Source organism: Spinacia oleracea, chromosome 5, assembly GCF_020520425.1.
Source record: "Spinacia oleracea cultivar Varoflay chromosome 5, BTI_SOV_V1, whole genome shotgun sequence".
NCBI classification, from domain to species: domain Eukaryota; kingdom Viridiplantae; phylum Streptophyta; class Magnoliopsida; order Caryophyllales; family Amaranthaceae; genus Spinacia; species Spinacia oleracea.
Window position 1 is genome coordinate 86,225,712 of NC_079491.1, and position 19,503 is coordinate 86,245,214.

Genomic DNA, 19,503 nt, shown 5'->3' on the forward strand with positions numbered 1-19,503 from the left:
ATCATCGTTTCCGGAGTATTCACTTGCTTGCCTTTGACGATCTCAGCTCCCACTGAAACCAAGATCCGTCGATTCCGAATATCCATAGATGGAGTATTCCATTAAATACTTGATCCGTTTTCGTACTATTTGTGTGACCCTACGGGTTCAGTCAAGAGTAAGTTGTGGATTAATATCATTAATTCCACTTGAACTGAAGCGGCCTCTAGCTAGGCATTCTGCTCACTTGATCTCACTGAATTATTAACTTGTTTAATTAATACTGAACCGCATTTATTAGACTTAGCATTATATGCATACTTGGACCAAGGGCATTATTTCCTTCAATAGGTTCTGACTGTATTTTCTCTAAATTGGTAAATTATATTGCAGAAGCCATAGAAGTCTTTCAGATGATGACAAGCTCCGTATCAAGGCAATGATCAATTCTGGGGTTTCTCCTGCCGTGACAATGAGAAATCTGGTTCAACAAGCAGGTGGTCCTGACAAACTACCTTTCCTTAAAAAGGACTTGTACAATGCTTGTCAAAGAATTTCGAAGGAAGATATTCCAGATGGGGACACAGAGGCCGTGTTTGCATACCTTCTCGGGAAATAGAATACAGACCCTGGGTTTTTCTTGAAATATATACGAGACGAAGATAATGCTCTGGATAAACTCTTTTGGTGTGATGCAACGTCCCGTAATGATTACAGGGCATTTGGCAACGTCAATTCCTTTGACACCACATACAAAGTAAATGCGTACCACAAGCCGCTTGTGGTGATTGTCGGTGTAAATCACCACAGTCAAAGTGTTGTTTTTGTTGTTTCTCTAGTTAGCCATGAAAAGGAGGAGACATTCAAGTGGATATTGGAGCAGTTGACTAAAGTAGGGGATAACGTCGCTCCTCAGACTGTTTTGATTGACGGGGACAAGGCAATGGCAAATGCGATATGAGTTGTTTTCCCGAAGGCAGTACATATGTTATGTTTGTGGCATTTAATAAGGAATGTAAAAGGACAGAGCTCAAAAACGTTCTGCAGTGGTTTCATGATATGTGTTGACAGATGTCGTACGCCCACCGAGTTTGAGCAGGCTTGGAAGGAGCTAATTACCACGTACGGTTATGAGAAAGAAGTTTGGGCACAGGGACTCTACAATGACAAGGAAAAATGGGCAGAATATTTCATGCATGGTCATTTCTTCGGAGGTAAGTAGTTCACAACCATATTTAGGTCACTATCCATTTTACCTACCCCTTTATATTTTGATAGGGTACCTACCATACCATATTTAGGCCACTACCCATTTCACCTATCCCTTTACATCTTGACAAGGCACGTACCTTACTGTGTTTAGGTCACTACCCATTTTACTGCTTTTGTTTTATGCAGGTATGAGAAGTACACAACGGGGTGAATCAATGAACAGCTCAATGAAGACAGTTTTTAATAAAAAAAATTATGCTTTACAAATTTGTTGAATTGTATGATCAAGTGTTGAAAGATATAAGGTTCACAGAAGCAGGCCTCGACTACCAAACGAAGCACACAACTCTGATTATCAAAGGGGTCCTTTCAAGTGTGAAAACACATGCTGCAACAGTGTACCCAAGGAACTCGTACGATATGTTATGCAAAGAGATGAACTACGAGTCATCGCATATTTTTGTGAAGTTTAAGCAAGATAAGACACATTTGGATGGGGTAACTAATATTTATTGGTTGAGTAATACTAAGTACAGGAAAGTACAGTACATTGTAATACACAGTGTTAAGTTCCACAAGATGTATTGCTGCTGCATGAAGTTGGAATCTGTGGGCATTCCCTGTCGCCATATGTTTGCTGTAATGAAGTACGGACGCATGACCGAGATACCAAGGGGTTATATACTTCGAAGATGGACGAAATATGCCAAGGCAGGCTTGTCTTATGGTCACACACTGGAAGAATTTAAAGAGCAGACTGATACTGCGTTCGTTGGTCGGTTTGCATATTTAAATGGGTTGGGCATACAAATCTGCAGGTTGGCAACTAGATCTTACAACGGGTCACTATGGTTAAAGAATTTTTTCTCGAAGGTATTGATTTCTCTGGAAACCCATGATGAGAAAGCCGAGGGAATCCTAAGGAAAGCGACATTGGTTAGAATCGGTGATCCTAAAGTTTTGCAAGCCGACATGGGACTTAAAAAGAAAGCCTCAAAGCCACAAGAGAAATCCAACAGTCCCGAGAAGCCGAAGTCCATTGACCTCAACTAGTCACCACCGACTACTCCGGACGCCACCTCTAACATTGGCCTTTGTGAGCCATCTTTCCTTTTGGGGGATTTAATGCCAGGAACATATACCAGTGGTGAGGCTTCTGAAGCCGTCGACAGCTATGAAGTTAGCCAATACAAAACAGAACCAACTGTTTTTTGATTGGGGGCCAAGATCGACAACATTGGTAGTTACAGCTTTGTTTGTTGCACATTTCCTCACTTGGGCACCTATAAAAATCAAATGAGCAAATGGGCAATAAGATAACATTTTGTAAATCTTTTGGGGATAGCAGCGGTTCGAATAGGTAACCCTCTTTTGTAAACGGGTATAGGAACCCACTTAGTCAGAATCCCAGGTTTAATTTGTTAACAAATTAGTTCTTCGTGGTAGTCACCGTATACATGTTTGGATGGTTCCATCAGGTTCAGAATGTCATTAATTTGTTAGCAAATAAGTTATTTGAGGTAAATCAAATTGAATTTTGAATGTTTATCTTTTTATTAATTATTCAATGAGACTTGTTGTTGCTTTTAATTCAGGACACGGGCTATTGTTTCATCGTATGGATGTGTTTATTATAATTGTGATTACAGGTACCAAAATTGTGATTAGCGGTATGCTTTATTATGCATCTGTCGATCTTACCGAATCTGGCTCCAACCTCTATTGCATTGCCTTCCCTGTTTTGCTTCCATCCTTGTTATGTCTTGGTAATTACCTTTACAACATCAGGACACTACCAGAAACTGTTCTCATACGTTTAACAAAAACATTTCTCCATCAGGTATACACAACACAATTACCAAACACACTCGCGGTAACTACCAACATGAGTCGTTGTGCATAAAGGGATCTTGTTATAGACTTGGTCATTTCCAAACATGAAATCGGTGATAGCCAAAGAATCACAGATTTAAAACACAAACCAAAAACATTCTTGGTCACGTCCTGTGACATTAGTTCACAAGTACTAACCAAAAGCTAATGAGTATATGCTAATTCAGACTTATCACCATATACAAAATTAAAATCTTTTTCAGACTAATAACACGGTGAGACGAATCATCATGGCCATCCAATAAGTTAGTATACTGTTATATGCATCGTCGTCATCATTCGTTCCAGTTCCGTACCGTCGTCATCATCTTCTGCAGCTTCATCATCTCTTCCAGGTCCGGTAGCGTCGTCATCATCTTCTCCAATTCCGCTAACGTCATCACCGTCCTCAACATTATTCGAACCATCATCACTGTCATCAACATTTGCAGTGAACAGATATTTAAGGTTTAGGGTATGTAACATATATTTTACAACACTTCAACCAAAGGAATCTAAACTAACCGTAATTATCAGTTTCAGTGTTGCGCCCTTGAAAGCATTCCTCTCCAGGGGGTTCTTCTTCAATTTGACGGGGTTGGTACTCCGATTTGAGTGATGTATATACCTTATCATGAATGTCGAGCATCACTTCGTTAATAAATACTTGTGGGTGCAGATACCTTAACATCGACTCGACCATGCTAACCCGTACTAAAGAATCAAAGGCGAACACACCAGGATCTACATGGTTAACATATTAGTCTGGATCTTCACCTTGAACCTGCGCATTGTCCCGTTCACCTCCACCATGGTGTGGTCAGATTCTTGATTACTCACCGCACCATCACCTGCTTGGGTACCATCTGGCTAAACCCATACAGATTTCAACACATCATATGTACACTTCATATTTGTGGGTAACGTACTGATAGAAAATGTATGACATGCACTATTTCGCGCAACATCATTACTAGTATCAATCTTAAAGTGTCTAAACCCCTTTGTCAACCACATACCATAAGGAAGATAATTTGTCCTGCTTTCTTTATGCGCACTCCGAATAGTGTTGATAATCATTCTAGGGAGATTCATCTTCTTTTTTGAAGAATGCAAAACATAATAAAGACATCAAAGTAAGTCAGATATGACTTTCTACCGGGATGAGGATTGAGGGTTCCATGAACTTTAAGGTGTAGTAGTCGATTTATAGGTGGCAATTCGTTAATGAGAGGCTTAGTGTCTCTCATGGAATCATTGTCGTCAAGAAAGGCCCTCACGCAATCTTGGATATCAAAATCTGGACTTTTACTCCAAGCCAGCCCAGGTTCATCATAGATCCCCTCATGCGGAATGCCGAGAATACGTCCCATCATCTTGTCATTTAGATAAATCTCTACGCCTCTCACCCATGTACGAAGAATCCCGTTCTTTTCACCCAAGTCCTCGATGTGGGTGTAGAACTCTCTCACAAGATCATCCCATATCTTCCCTTTAACTGTAAGAGGACATCCCATCCTTGGAACAAAAACCACTCATGCACAATTTCCGCATTGCCTTTAGTGAAAGACTGAAAGTCAATGTTGTTCCTTGGATAAACCGGTTGTTTTCCGAATTTCATTTGGAATACGTTTTGGTAGTCTTCAATCCTGAACCTATCAGGTATAAAATCGCCACCGCTACCTTTTTCATGTCGAGCACATTTTGCAGATTGTTTCTTATTGTTCCAAATACCTGGTTGTTTTGAACGCATAGGGGGCGTTGCTTTGGTAGTAGGCGCTTTCCGCTTGACTGCTATTTTCTTTTGCTTTACCATTTCACCTTCATATTAAACGAGAGTAAATTAGGCCCTCAACAATTGAGTACACATATCACACTCATAACAGAAAATAAACATCATTGTTGGCCATTTCCATTGTTATAAAGATAACCAGTTTGATTAAAACAACTGATACAAAAATACTTAGAATGCAAATGAAATCAGTATTCATCCAGTTACCAGAGCAACAATTTATCTGCCCTATTAAGAGCATGTCCAAAATCCATTTATCCTATTCTAACCCACATCATTGTTGGCCATTTCCATTGTTATAAAGATAGCCAGTTTGATTAACACAACACATACAAAAATGCTTGGAATGCAAAAAAAATCAATATTCATCAATCAGTTACCAGAGCAACTAGAATCAAGGGAAATTAAACATCACTGTACCAAATCATGTGAGAATGAACATGAGATTTACTCTACGGCTATTCATCCGTCATAAATATACACAATACAAACCAGCTACACCCTTAACCCCCTAAACCCTAATTTGTAGACCTTCAATCCTTAAATTACAAATTTTATGATACTTTGGTTTAATTGACGCGAAATTCAAGTGTTATACCAACAGAAAACGAGAAGCGGATTACCTGAGAAGCATGAACTATAGTTGCCGACAATATTTCCGCGAAATCAAGACCGGGGTACCTGAAATTATAAACGGAAGACTGTTTTGAAAAGATATTAAAGAAGAAAGATTAAAAAATGGAAACAAGAGCATGTCGAAGAACTACCGTAAGGTTGAGCAGTTACTGGAAGATGAATGCAGAGGTTTTTAGGTGAGAGATTTTAAGTTGAGAAGTTATGCGAGGAGAGAGAAAATAATTGGGGTATAAGTTAAAAATGTTGGGGATATTTTTTCGTCTAACATGCGAAAAAAAAATAAAAAAGGACTTCAATTTTGAACCATGGGCCGAAAATGTAGGTTTTTTTTTTACTTAAAAGTCCTAATAATATTCCGCTTTATCACATTACTTACTAACTTTCTTAATGGTCACTACCAACACTACAACGATAGACAAACAATATTGAAAATTAATTCAATTTACTATCTCATATACTAAAGTGTAGATGATCCTTTTTATCTTAAGTAAATATTAAGTATATCTTTTTCAAATTTATGTAAAGTCTCGTTACATCTAATCGATTATTCAATTCGATCGTTATCCCGGTCAGCCTCTTCATAAAGACGGGTGTGTGGTAAATGTGTAATGTTAGTTGATTTCCAAGTATATTTTAAAGAACATGTGTCTTTCCCCGTTATGGTTATTGGTGGAACATTATTCAACCATTAAAGGTGCTAATCTATATTTTTCTTATAATATCAACATTAGTATAACATAGGGCTAGAAATTAAAACAACAACACTCCACTACACATACAAAGGAAATACACGTGACTAATGTGAATATTGGTAATTTTATAACTTTACTATTAATATGAATGCTAATGACTTATCCTCGTGAACACTTTATGCAGATGTAAACCACTTACCACTTGACTATATTATGCTACATTTTATATTTCTGTGGTTGAAATATAATGTGATGAAAAAATCAATAACTTAATAAGAGTTTGAGTTACTTATGGTTATTTTTGGCAACAAAACATGGTTAAAGTTATCCAAGCAATGTCTCCGTGCATCGCCCTAGCCCAAAACCTAGTTTATTATTTACTTAAGTCGTGAACCCAATATGGTTGAACCAAATAAAAATTCTAATGTTGAACCAAATGGGAATTGTAATGTTGAAACAAATGGAAATTCTAATGTCTTTAGGCATTACAATTAAGAGTAAAAGTTACAAAGTTACCATGCAACGCAATAAGTACACCGGGTATTCATTGCAATAGAAATTGATCATACGACTGTTAAAATACGAGAACAGTTATGTCCAAGACCTAGTTCTAGAGAATAAAAGATGTCTTGAAATATAATGCCTAAGAACCACAACCTATTTTCAACAAAAAATTACTAGAACTTCTGCACAATCATTTCAAAACATAAGTTTATGGCAGTTACCAAATATGAACAGGACATTACCAAACTCAAGCACATATAAATCATGAAAGCCATATATATTTCTTGGTCACTACCGAGTCATTAATTAGTAACCACTCACTAAAGGTTTTTATAGTGGAGAATCAAGTTGTTACTAAGGACCATAAATGTAATGGGATCCTAACATTTTGTGACAGCCACATACCTTGGTGACTACCGAATCATTAACTGGTAACCCCTCACAAAAGGTTTTTATAGTGGGGATTCAAGTACTCACTTTACAAATATGAATGATTACATTTTGAATAATTAACGAGTTTGAACTCTAATAAATCCGAATTAGATCCTCTTAGAAAATAATGGTGAAACAAACTTAGAAAAATTACGACTATAGCATCAATGTAATATTGTTGTATCATGTACATCAAACAACGTAGTTCATGCAGAGTAGCCACCACGCTGTCGGTTGGTCACTGCCAACTTACAAGCAACTTGCGTATATTTAAGAAATCTGGTTCCAAAAAAACTGACGATGGAGAGTTCCAAACTTAAGAACTGATATCACTAATATCACCATAGAATTAAGTAATAAATTTACAAATCTTTAAGTGAACATAAACCCATAAGTACTTCATTTTCCCTCTCTCCCCACAATCAGTATAGAGAATGGAAGAGTCCCTTTGTATGCATTCGCCTTAGCATTCTGTGGTGATGAAGTTCCCAAGTATTGAATCTTGGATCAATCCAGACATATGAACTCACAAAACAAATAACTCAAAAGGAGGTTCCCCTCTACAGTAGTTAAGCAAACAAAATCAGTATGCATAAAGAAAACATTTATTTCCAATACAAAATGTTTAAACAAAAGCCATCAAATTTAACAACATTTCCCATGTGGTCTAACTACTTCATGACTTGAGATTGAGAGGGAAATTAAAACAATTTGAGATTGAACATCAGCTTTACTCTTGGACAATACATACTATGCGCATCAAGATATACAATGACACCGTAATTCTATAGTATATTCATACAAACCTAAAGGGAAAAATAACCCTTTTACTAAATAATATTCAACTCCAATTGTTCTAAAAATAATAGGATCTGCAAGATCTGCAACAATAATTTCCAAACCAAAGTTCACACATGCCACCAATAATTTCACTTGCTACTTTTTGGCTTCAGATTGAGAGGGAGATCCAACATCAATATATAAATTCATGTGAGACATCAGATTTAAAAAAATACAATTCGTCCCTCAACATCAAAGGAAATTAAAAGTATCTGCAAGATTTGCAATAATAATTTCCAATTCTAGTTTAATTTTCAGACCGTAAACATAATTAATTGGTACTTTGGATGAACAGACCTCAAAATCATAGTGTATTGCCAACAGAACACGAGAACGTTGTAGTCGGCGACAATTAATTTGCGAAATAACTAGAGTACCTGAAATTTGAAAATTCAATAAATCTGTAAGCAAAATAAGAATTTTCAAAGCAAATCTAAGAACAAACCTTACCGGAGTTCAAAATTGGAGGGTGATTTTAGGGGGTTTTTTGGTGAGAGGGAGAGGAGGGTGTTTAGGAGAGAGAAAATATTGGGGTTTTTATCAAACTTTTGGCAAAGTAATTCGGATGACCCGCGAATTAAAAAATTTGGAGAAAGTGAATATTTTTAAAAATTTTAAGGTCCCGCCAACAATTATGTGTTCTTATTTTGTCATTTTTAGTCGAATTTTGAATCACGATGTCACCGATATACTAAAGGTAATTACCAGTATATATTTAGGTACGTACCAAGTTAACTTCGATAGACATTAAATATAGACTTAATCAACTCATTACTCAATTTCTTACAATAATTTTAAGTTGTCTTAGTCATTCTATTTTTCTTATCTCCATACCATACTACTTGTACATGTAAAATAACCATTAATGATATCTTGTTCTTATTTATATAAGATTATAATACAGCTGAGTTTTCATTTGGAGATTGATCCCAGCCGCCCTCTCAATAACGTGTAAATATTATATTAATGTGTTTTCTCTGTCAAATGTAGTTGATATAGAAAGAGGTTTTAAATAACACGTGTCACTTGTAGTTGTTCAATATCGAAAGAGGTTTAAAATAATTCGTCTATTTCCTCATCAACATTCAGTCTCGCATTTATTGGGCATTAGAGTTTATTATATGTGTTTTACCTATAGTCTACTTCCTCATCAACATTCAGTCGCACATTTATCGGGCATTGGATTTTATTATATGTGTGTTACCTATAGTTCATTTCCTCATCAACATTGACTCTCGCATTCATCGGGCATCGGTGTTTATTATATGTGTGTTACCTATAGTAACAACATGTAAGGTTATGATACATATGACATTTACATAGATCATGCGGAAACAACCATTAACCCAGGAAACATATTATTTACACATAATCATATAGCATAATTTAGATGCATACTCTTTGTTGCGTGCCCTCCCTAGCTGCGCCCGAACCGAACAAGAACAAGTCTTTAGGACTCCAAGTGTCGTCCCTCCGTAGATAGTCCACAGCACGTCCGGATCCGCCTTAAGATTGACCAACTAGAATCGCCCTTAAGGTACTAGAAAATTTCGGCACTTTATGAGCAAGATGTGTGTTTTAATTTTCTCTCAAAAAACTCACTTTTGAATACTTTGAAACTTGTGTATAAATTATGACCCCTAGGCCTTTATTTATAGAGTTATGGAAAAGGAATCGTAATCCTAGTAGGATGCGAATTAATTGGAATTAGAATCCTACATGAATTCTATTTAATTAATTTATCCAATTAGGAATAGAAACTTAATCATACATTGACTCTTGCATATTTCAGGAATCACGCATGAGCACAAACTCACACACACACGGCAGCCACTAGGGCTGCCCATGCGCGTGCGAGCAGCAGCCCGCGCAGCACGGCCCACGCAGCCGTGGCCCTTGGCGCGCGCTGGGCCTGCCTTGCGGTAGGCCTGGCCGCTGCCTTGGCTGGGCTTGTGGCGCGCATGCTTGCTGGGCGATGGCCCCGGCTTCGTGCTGGGCCTTCGTCCGGCAAGCCTCGTCCGATGCTAATTCGTACGATATGCTTCCGATTAAATTTCCATTTTCGGAATCTATTTCCGATACGAACAATATTTAACATTTCCGATTCCGGAATTAATTTCCGTTTCGAACAAATATTTAATATTTCCGTTTCCGGAATTATTTTCCGATTCCGGCAATATTTCCGATTCTGACAATATTTCCGTTTCCGGTAATATTTCCGATTCTGGTAATATTTCCATTTCCAATAATATTTTCCGATACGTACCATGTTTCCGTTTCCGGCAACATCTACGACTTGGATAATATTCATATTTCCGATACGATCCATATTTCCATTTCTGGCAATATCATCGTTTCCGGAGTATTCATTTCTTGCCTGTGACGATCTTAGCTCCCACTGAAACCAAGATCCGTCGGTTCCGAATATTCATAGATGGAGTATTTAATGCCATTAAATACTTGATCCGTTTACGTACTATTTGTGTGACCCTACGGGTTCAGTCAAGAGTAAGCTGTGGATTAATATCATTAATTCCACTTGAACTGAAGCGGCCTCTAGCTAGGCATTCAGCTCACTTGATCTCACTGAATTATTAACTTGTTAATTAATACTGAACCGCATTTATTAGACTTAACATAGAATGCATACTTGGACCAAGGGCATTATTTCCTTCAGTCTCCCACTTGTCCTTAGGGACAAGTGTGCATTTCCTAATTCCTTTGTCGCTCGATGCTTGCTCTTGAACATAAGGTAAGAGTTGTCATCCTTATTATGTCCAGAGGTGTTCCTCGGTTTCAGAGTTCAACTGATCAAATAAACAGATAATCATAGCCTATGATTCATCCGAGCACGGCCATGCATTTCACAGTTTCTAGCTCTCCGAGTGGCCTTGTACAACTTTTAAGCATCTCATCCCGATTTATGGGAGGACAATCCCAATCTTGCGATCTTGAGATTAGACTTCGTTTGATAGGTGATTACCTGAGCGTTGCCTTTATAGCCTCCTTTTACGGTGCGACGGTTGGTCAACGTCAAAGCAACCAGTTCTCAAACAAGTAATCTCAAATCACTCAGGTATTGAGGATTTAGTGTCTAATAATTTAATGAAATTTACTTATGACAGACTTTCATCTCTTACAGTAAAGTTTCATAGGTCTTGTCCGATACTAGTCTTCCCAAAGTAAGTATCTATGCAAATGATTATGACATTGCCATGTCCACATAGTTCAAGAAACAGAACTACTAGTCATCTTGCACTCTAATCGTCTAACGTTTTCTATGCGTCCAATTTTATAGAAAACTCCAATTAGGGACCATTTTCAACCTTTGACATTCAAGTTCACTTGATAGACATTTCTTAGTCACAGGACTGGTCCTGACAGTCTATCTTGAATATATCGTCAAATTGAAGGGACTCATCATTTAATACTAAACCAAGATTAAATGGAATATGAAAATACATTTCATATATGATAAATGTTCAACCCAAATGTTTTATAACCATGGGCCTCAAACCCATCTTCTAAAACAATTCATGGAATTCAAAGCTATGCTTAATTTCCAGTGCTACAACGTGAGTGTTGCTTCTCACTTGTTGCATAGGTTTAGTTATCATGCTTTGCCAATCTTAATATCCTTTTCATCGAATGTTCTTCGAGATATGATGATAAGATCTTTTCGAGTTTGTTTATTTTGTGATCCAGTCTTTCTCGCTACAATGGTGATTCGACGCATTTCTCAATGAAGAACCATCAAGTTAGCAGACCTTTTTCTTGCTTCAAGAGTGGTTCTACGCATTTTTCAATGAAGAACCATCAAGCCAGCAGATAGGTGATCTTCCCAAGTTCAGTGAAGAACTCTTTAACATAAACAACCCTGTTTTATTGCTTCTTAGGCAATAAGTACTTTTACTTCAACTGTTTAGGTTGCTAGTGATGCTTTGTTTGGATTTGCTTATCCAAGCAGTTCACAGATATGTGGAAGACTTTCCAGCTGTATCTTAGAACATAGAAATTAATATTTTAATTTCCCACGCAACAACTCATGGTCTCCAATCCATGTTGCCATTTCGAAACACGATGCTCTTTAGCTTGTCCTTGTCAATGGTTAACTCCAAAGGGTCTTGCTTGATCCTTTGCCAGTGTTTATGCGTGTAGCATCAATATTTAGCATATCTTTATTTCCTTGAATCAAGAACTATTCCTATGTACCTTTTCAAGTACCATAAGTGTTCTTGATCTCAATCTAGTTGATCTTCACTTAGATCAATAGAGATTGGTATATGTTCGTCATGCCTAAAGTCATACGATACGTTTTTGGCGATCCTCATATTATATCATACATGATAAATTCTTTTGCAGAATAATTCCCAATTGAATTCTATTCATGTAACTTTAGCTTATCTAGTTTCAGTAGATACTAAATTCAGCTAAATTCTTTGACATATAATATAGGTTAAGAATCTCATTTAGACTCTTTGATGTTTAACTTAGTAAATGCTTATACATAGTTCAAACATCCTTTACTTAGATTTCTTCATATGGGTCGAATATCTCCAATGGAGTCTTTCGTGTTTGATTTAGTAAATGCCATTACTTAATCCAAAACAATATTATAAGATATTTGTAAACAGATCTTAATACCCAGTATGTACTAAGTTTCGCCATGGTCCATTATTGATGAATAATTTCAAATCTAAGTCATTAGCATTTGAATGTTATTTCACAATAGAGAGATATGTGTGTGATACACATAGGACCAATTAAGTTATTATGTACTCCCACTAAACTTCTTATATATCTATAAGAATCATGTACATTTTATGAAACTAAAATACTTATTAGCTTCACTAAAATACAGTTCTAATTCCCAATTGCTTGCTTAAATCTGGACTTAGATTTCATAAGCTAGCTTTCCTTTTCAAGCATTTATTTGGATCCACAAATCCTATGACATACCATGTGCATAGTTTATTCCAACATTTGAGTGAGGAATACGTTTTGTCATCCAATTGCTATATGTACCAATATGCAATCTTTGCTTGAATTATAGACTTGAGCATTACGATTATGCATGAGGTTTCAACACAATCCACATCGTGAATTTGCTTGTAACTTTTAGCAACTAATCTAGCTTTGTGTGTGAACACAATTTCATGTTTGATGGTTTTTATCCTTAAAACAAACTTTGCAACCAATAGGTGTGAAACTATTCTTGCAAATCAACAAAATTTCAATTTTGTCATCAAAACATTGAGTATGTTTTATGGCCTCTAACCATTTAAAACATTTGAGTCTATATATGGCCTCTAACCATTTTAGGGAATCTGGGTTTCGTCATAGCTTTCTAACAGGTCACAAACTCATTAATCTACATGATAATAGTTTGACTGTAAGTTGTAGGTTTCTTCACTATCTAATAGAATAATTGCATAGTTTCAGTGATTTGAACTCCATGTTTCTTCACTATAGAAGAATCTCATAGTTTCAGTGATTTGAACTCTATGCCTACTTGGGTATAGAACATCAAACAACAGAATATCAATAGCCACTTAAAAGTCCTTTGAATATTCTGTTCTCCTTGAAGCACTTGTAAAGTCTTCTAAGAGAAGTCTATTCTTTAAAGCCACTTCTAAAGTCCTTAAAGAATAAGTTCGGGTTTTCTGAAGCACTTCGAAAAGCCTCCGGAATGTCCGTTTATGTTTGTTGTTCGCCTCGAAGACTTTCGAGGTCTATTTTCTCCCACTTGTCATTTTGGAAACGAATCTCCAAAAGGACATCATTTCGAGCAAACAAACATTATGTTCTCAAAAATTCGTGGTAGAAACAATACCCTCGTGTCTCATTTGAATAAATCACAATGAAACATATATCTAGACTTGGGCCTTAGTTTGTTGAATAACAAACACTAAGCTCCCACTGAGTTTAGCAACTCTTTAGATATATATAATTGAAAAGATGTCCTGAAATTACTTTTCAATAGCTTTGACGAATTTGGTTTAGTTTGGTGGTAGTTGAGCATTTTGTTTTAGAAATTATAGGAAAAGTCTTTATGATCCATCATTGATCGAATCAAGTACTAATTGACTTCGATTATTCCAACTAAGATATGCCATATCTTAAGGACCTAGACTGTGAAATTACAACACACAATCATTGATGATCATATTTGGTCTCAAGTAATCATCAACATGATCTAACCTAGATCTTTATGATTTCTTGCCAAGTGGATTTTATACTTCTGAATCTTTGAACTAGCCAAACAGATTCAACTTATATCACATTTGAGTAAATAAACCTATATTCACTCAAATCCATGTGAAATAATAAAGTCATAAAACCTTTGTTTAGCTTTGAACTCTATCGTCTAGGCGTTCTAACAATAGTTCATATTCTTTGTTACTTTCAACAAGTAAGACTAGCTTGTCTTAAGTTGATCTAGAAATCAACCAACTTTCAAAAGTCCATCAAAATAGAGCTTTTGAATGTTAACTTGTTGATATGGTCTAAGCAACAATGCCAAAGATTAGTGGAACTCAAATCAAGAAGTTGATTTGAACCTAGTAAAGTTCTTTAAAGAGTTGTTTGTTTTAATCAAGCATATTGATTCAACCTGTAATTGACCATTTTATTCAAATAAACAAACAAACATTGTTTTTGTTTTTCTTGAATGTGAGTCTTTCTGTGTTTGAAGCAGAAATTTAGGTATGTTGATTATGGAACAAAATAGCCATTAAGTTCCAGCCTTTGAAAGGACTTAAAACAAACTTAGATGACCCTACAATTAATGTAGCAATGCCATGCTTCATTTCCCACTTGTAGGTCATTAGTGTATCCTAGCTTCCATTGTTTGAGTTATTACCGAAGTAAGAACCTCAAGCGGTATATGATACCAAGGAAGTTTGATTGCTAGGTCACTTCTCTTTAAACATAAACTTATAGGTAGAAACGGAATCGTAAATTCCTTTCATTTGTTCCTCGTTTTCCTATTTCTTGTACCCTTTCTTATAGTCTTAAGAATTGAATTCTTTAGTGTTGACTTTTATACTTTGTTAGACATGTCCAATGTCACCAACAAGGTTCTTTACCATTTTAATTTATGTTGAATATTCTTTTCAACTAGATGATCTTACCAGAAGCTTCTAAAGTTCTCTAAGCATCGATCTATTCGAATGTCTAGGAACTAGACTCATTCGAGAATTAAATGGAAAAAGGATTTTAGGTCGTTAACCATTGGTAAAGCTGAGCGTTTAAACTCAATGCTTTATGATCTCAAAACCACATTGTATTTTGAATTCACAAGCACCAATCGGTTTGCCATTCGACTTTGATACTCGAAAACAACCATAAAAGTCGATATAAGAAACGTACATTTTAAATTGCTCACTTTCTCTCATTTCCGTGAATCGTTCTTGGATTCACTACCGATCGAGGAAATTTACTGTTACCTTTCTAAAAGGATTTATTGCAGTGCAAGATATTTAATTATAAACAATAATTAAAACATACATTGAAGCATGCAAAGTCTAAACATTTATCATGAATAATAACTTGAAATTAAAGCAACCATGCAATTCAAACAAGTTATTAGCATTTTATTCGAATTTATTGTTCCGGCAGGTGTGAATAAAATGATTCCAAGACCCTAAAACCATTGAAGAATTAAGCACAGTTTGTCGACTCAATTCTAAAACATTTTAGGTAAGCAAAAGCCTTTTGCTAATAGTCTAAAAACTACTCTTGGTTGATAGGTACGTCTAAGAACTTGTTAGGTAAACCTATCGATTTTGCCACGACATAAAAGGACTCCTTACTTATATCGTTGAGTTTCACCAAAACTAACATGTACTCACAATTATTTGTGTACCTTGCCCCTTTAGGACCAATAAGTAACACCTCGCTGAGCGAAAACTATTACTAGATTGATGTAAAGGATATCCAAGCAAGTGTATATTTTGGCATGGCACCTTTTAACTCAATTTTTAAGTTTGGAACTTAAGGCTCTTACTATGTTGGTTAGATTTTAAGTGAACTAAAATCCTTAATCATGCAACATAATCAAGCTTTTGATCTCATGCATTTTAAGACATATTTAAAACAATAAATAACTTAAAACATGCATAAGATATTTGTGATCTAGTATGGCCCGACTTCATCTTGAAGCTTTGACTTCAAAGTCCGTCTTGAAAATCTCCGTGGGAGGCACCATTTTCTTCAAATAGGATAAGCTATAACTAATTACAACTATTTGATGGTTCGCAGACCATATTTGAATTGAAAAATAACTTTGGTACTTTAGACCAATTACATTCAAATTAATGGTACGCAGACCATATTTTCTATCCTATTTGGGCCATACTAGTCACTTCATAACCTGCAAAACAGTACATATACAATATATACCATTCACCCATTCATTATCATGAATGGCCCACATAGCTGGTTAGTAAAACACATTATGCATCACGTAAACATTTGCAGCAATTAATCAAGGGCACCAATAATCTACCAATTATTCAGTCCTTATTAATTCTAATCGAGTTGTTTTAACCTTAAGGATTTGTAGACCTAATCAAGAGTTTATGACTAAAAAGCGCTCCCACTCAAACCAATAAATTCATATGCTTTACAAATTTTAAACATAAAATTGTATTTCTAGTCTAACCGGAAACATACAAATTTAATTAAAATTTAAAGCTCATATAAATTTATAATTGAATCCAAAATTTAATTTAATTTCAGTCGCATTTAAATTAATTCATGATTTTAATTTTAGTAAAATAATTAGAATAAATTCCATTTATTATAATTATAATATTCAAAATTAAAATCCAAGAAATTAATTTTAATTATTAATTTTAAAATTAATTAAAATTACGTGAACTGAAATTTTCAAATTAAACATTCAAAACGATCTAATCGTAACGCAAACACCCTATGCGTTGCACGCCCATGGGCCGCACGCACACAGCCATTGCTGGCCATGTGCGCGCAGCTCATGCGCTCGTCGCATAGCTGCTGCTGTCCTATCGCAAGCCTCCGCACAGCGCCCCATCGCACGCGAGCTATCGCTCGCAGTGCGCGCGCGCGAGATCGCTCGCTGGGCGCGCTGGCTCGCTCGCTGTGCGCGCGAGCCATCGCTCGCTGGGGCGCGACATCGTTCGCTGGGCGAGCGACATCGCGCGCTGCGCGCGCGAGCAGTGCTGGGCGCAGCGCTCGTGGCACGCGAGCTTGCGCTCGCTGCGCGCGAGGCTGCGCGCACTTGTGCGAGGCAGCGCGCGTTGTGGCGCAGCTCGCTTGCTGCCCACACGCGACTGCCTTGGCTCGCCCTTCGCCCATGCCCATTCGTTCATTGCTCGTGGCACACGACACAAGGCAGGGCTGCTGCCTTGTGCTCGTGCACTACGCCCTTGCTCATTGCATTCGTGCCGCACGGGCGACGAGCTCCCTTGCTCGTCGTCGCATGCCCGCATTATACAACACCCCTTAAGGGTAACACGAAGCGTCCATTGCTTCGTGCGTGCAAGTTATTTGAACGAATCGCAAAAAAAAATTTAAAATTTATATTTAAAATTAATGACAAATTAATAAATATTATTAATTTCATAATTTTAGGGCGAAAAAATCGAAAATTTATTATCCAATTGATTTCCGATTGTTATGGATTCAAGTCTAGGTCATAAAAATTTAAAATTTATCGTAAATTTACAATTTTTATGGTGGTTTTTAATCATAGGTTTCTAATTAAATTACAATTAATTATGAAAATCAAATTAATTCTAAATTATTCTAATTTTCAACAAATTAATCATAATTACAAATTAGATTGCATAATTAACAAGACTAGGCATTCAAACTTGTTAAACATATGCAGTAGGTCAATCAAAAATTCAAGATTTATCAACAGGAATCGCAAATATTTAATTTAACATCTTAAATTTACGAAATTTTGCATTCGAAAAACTAAAACCTTCGAAAAGTCATAGTTAGGCTTCGAATTTGAGAATTCTGGGTTCGGCAGAAAAATACTGTTTTTGTCAAAATTTTAGAATGCCTTTTACATGCGGAATTGACACAAAAATCACTCAATTCGGATGAGTAATGAAGAAACTGCCGAAAAACTGCGTACATATAATTAAATAAACGCAATTTGCAATTAATTAACAATTACGAAAATTAATCACCCCTTTTAATTCTTGCAAATTTGTAATATTTAACCATGTTCATGCAATTTAGATTATGAAAATAATAAGGGGCTCTGATACCACTGTAAGGTTATGATACATATGACATTTACATAGATCATGCGGAAACAACCATTAACCCAGGAAACATATTATTTACACATAATCATATAGCATAATTTAGATGCATACTCTTTGTTGCGTGCCCTCCCTAGCTGCGCCCGAACCGAACAAGAACAAGTCTTTAGGACTCCAAGTGTCGTCCCTCCGTAGATAGTCCACAGCACGTCCGGATCCGCCTTAAGATTGACCAACTAGAATCGCCCTTAAGGTACTAGAAAATTTCGGCACTTTATGAGCAAGATGTGTGTTTTAATTTTCTCTCAAAAAACTCACTTTTGAATACTTTGAAACTTGTGTATAAATTATGACCCCTAGGCCTTTATTTATAGAGTTATGGAAAAGGAATCGTAATCCTAGTAGGATGCGAATTAATTGGAATTAGAATCCTACATGAATTCTATTTAATTAATTTATCCAATTAGGAATAGAAACTTAATCATACACTGACTCTTGCATATTTCAGGAATCACGCATGAGCACAAACTCACACACACACGGCAGCCACTAGGGCTGCCCATGCGCGTGCGAGCAGCAGCCCGCGCAGCACGGCCCACGCAGCCGTGGCCCTTGGCGCGCGCTGGGCCTGCCTTGCGGTAGGCCTGGCCGCTGCCTTGGCTGGGCTTGTGGCGCGCATGCTTGCTGGGCGATGGCCCCGGCTTCGTGCTGGGCCTTCGTCCGGCAAGCCTCGTCCGATGCTAATTCGTACGATACGCTTCCGATTAAATTTCCATTTCCGGAATCTATTTCCGATACGAACAATATTTAACATTTCCGATTCCGGAATTAATTTCCGTTTCGAACAAATATTTAATATTTCCGTTTCCGGAATTATTTTCCGATTCCGGCAATATTTCCGATTCTGACAATATTTCCGTTTCCGGTAATATTTCCGATTCTGGTAATATTTCCATTTCCAATAATATTTTCCGATACGTACCATGTTTCCGTTTCCGGCAACATCTACGACTTGGATAATATTCATATTTCCGATACGATCCATATTTCCATTTCTGGCAATATCATCGTTTCCGGAGTATTCATTTCTTGCCTGTGACGATCTTAGCTCCCACTGAAACCAAGATCCGTCGGTTCCGAATATTCATAGATGGAGTATTTAATGCCATTAAATACTTGATCCGTTTACGTACTATTTGTGTGACCCTACGGGTTCAGTCAAGAGTAAGCTGTGGATTAATATCATTAATTCCACTTGAACTGAAGCGGCCTCTAGCTAGGC

The 19,503-nt window shown here is 36.7% G+C and overlaps 1 protein-coding gene across 1 annotated transcript; it reads left to right on the top strand.

Moving 5' to 3' along the window:
- Positions 1-418: 418 nt before the first annotated feature.
- On the top strand, positions 419-2,244 carry LOC110791240 (protein FAR1-RELATED SEQUENCE 9-like). The gene is made up of 5 exons (XM_056829838.1): positions 419-573; positions 697-919; positions 1,007-1,193; positions 1,378-1,386; positions 1,481-2,244. The coding sequence occupies exons 1-5, from the start codon at positions 419-421 to the stop codon at positions 2,242-2,244; spliced, it is 1,338 nt and encodes a 445-aa protein (XP_056685816.1).
- The last annotated feature ends 17,259 nt before the right edge of the window (positions 2,245-19,503 follow it).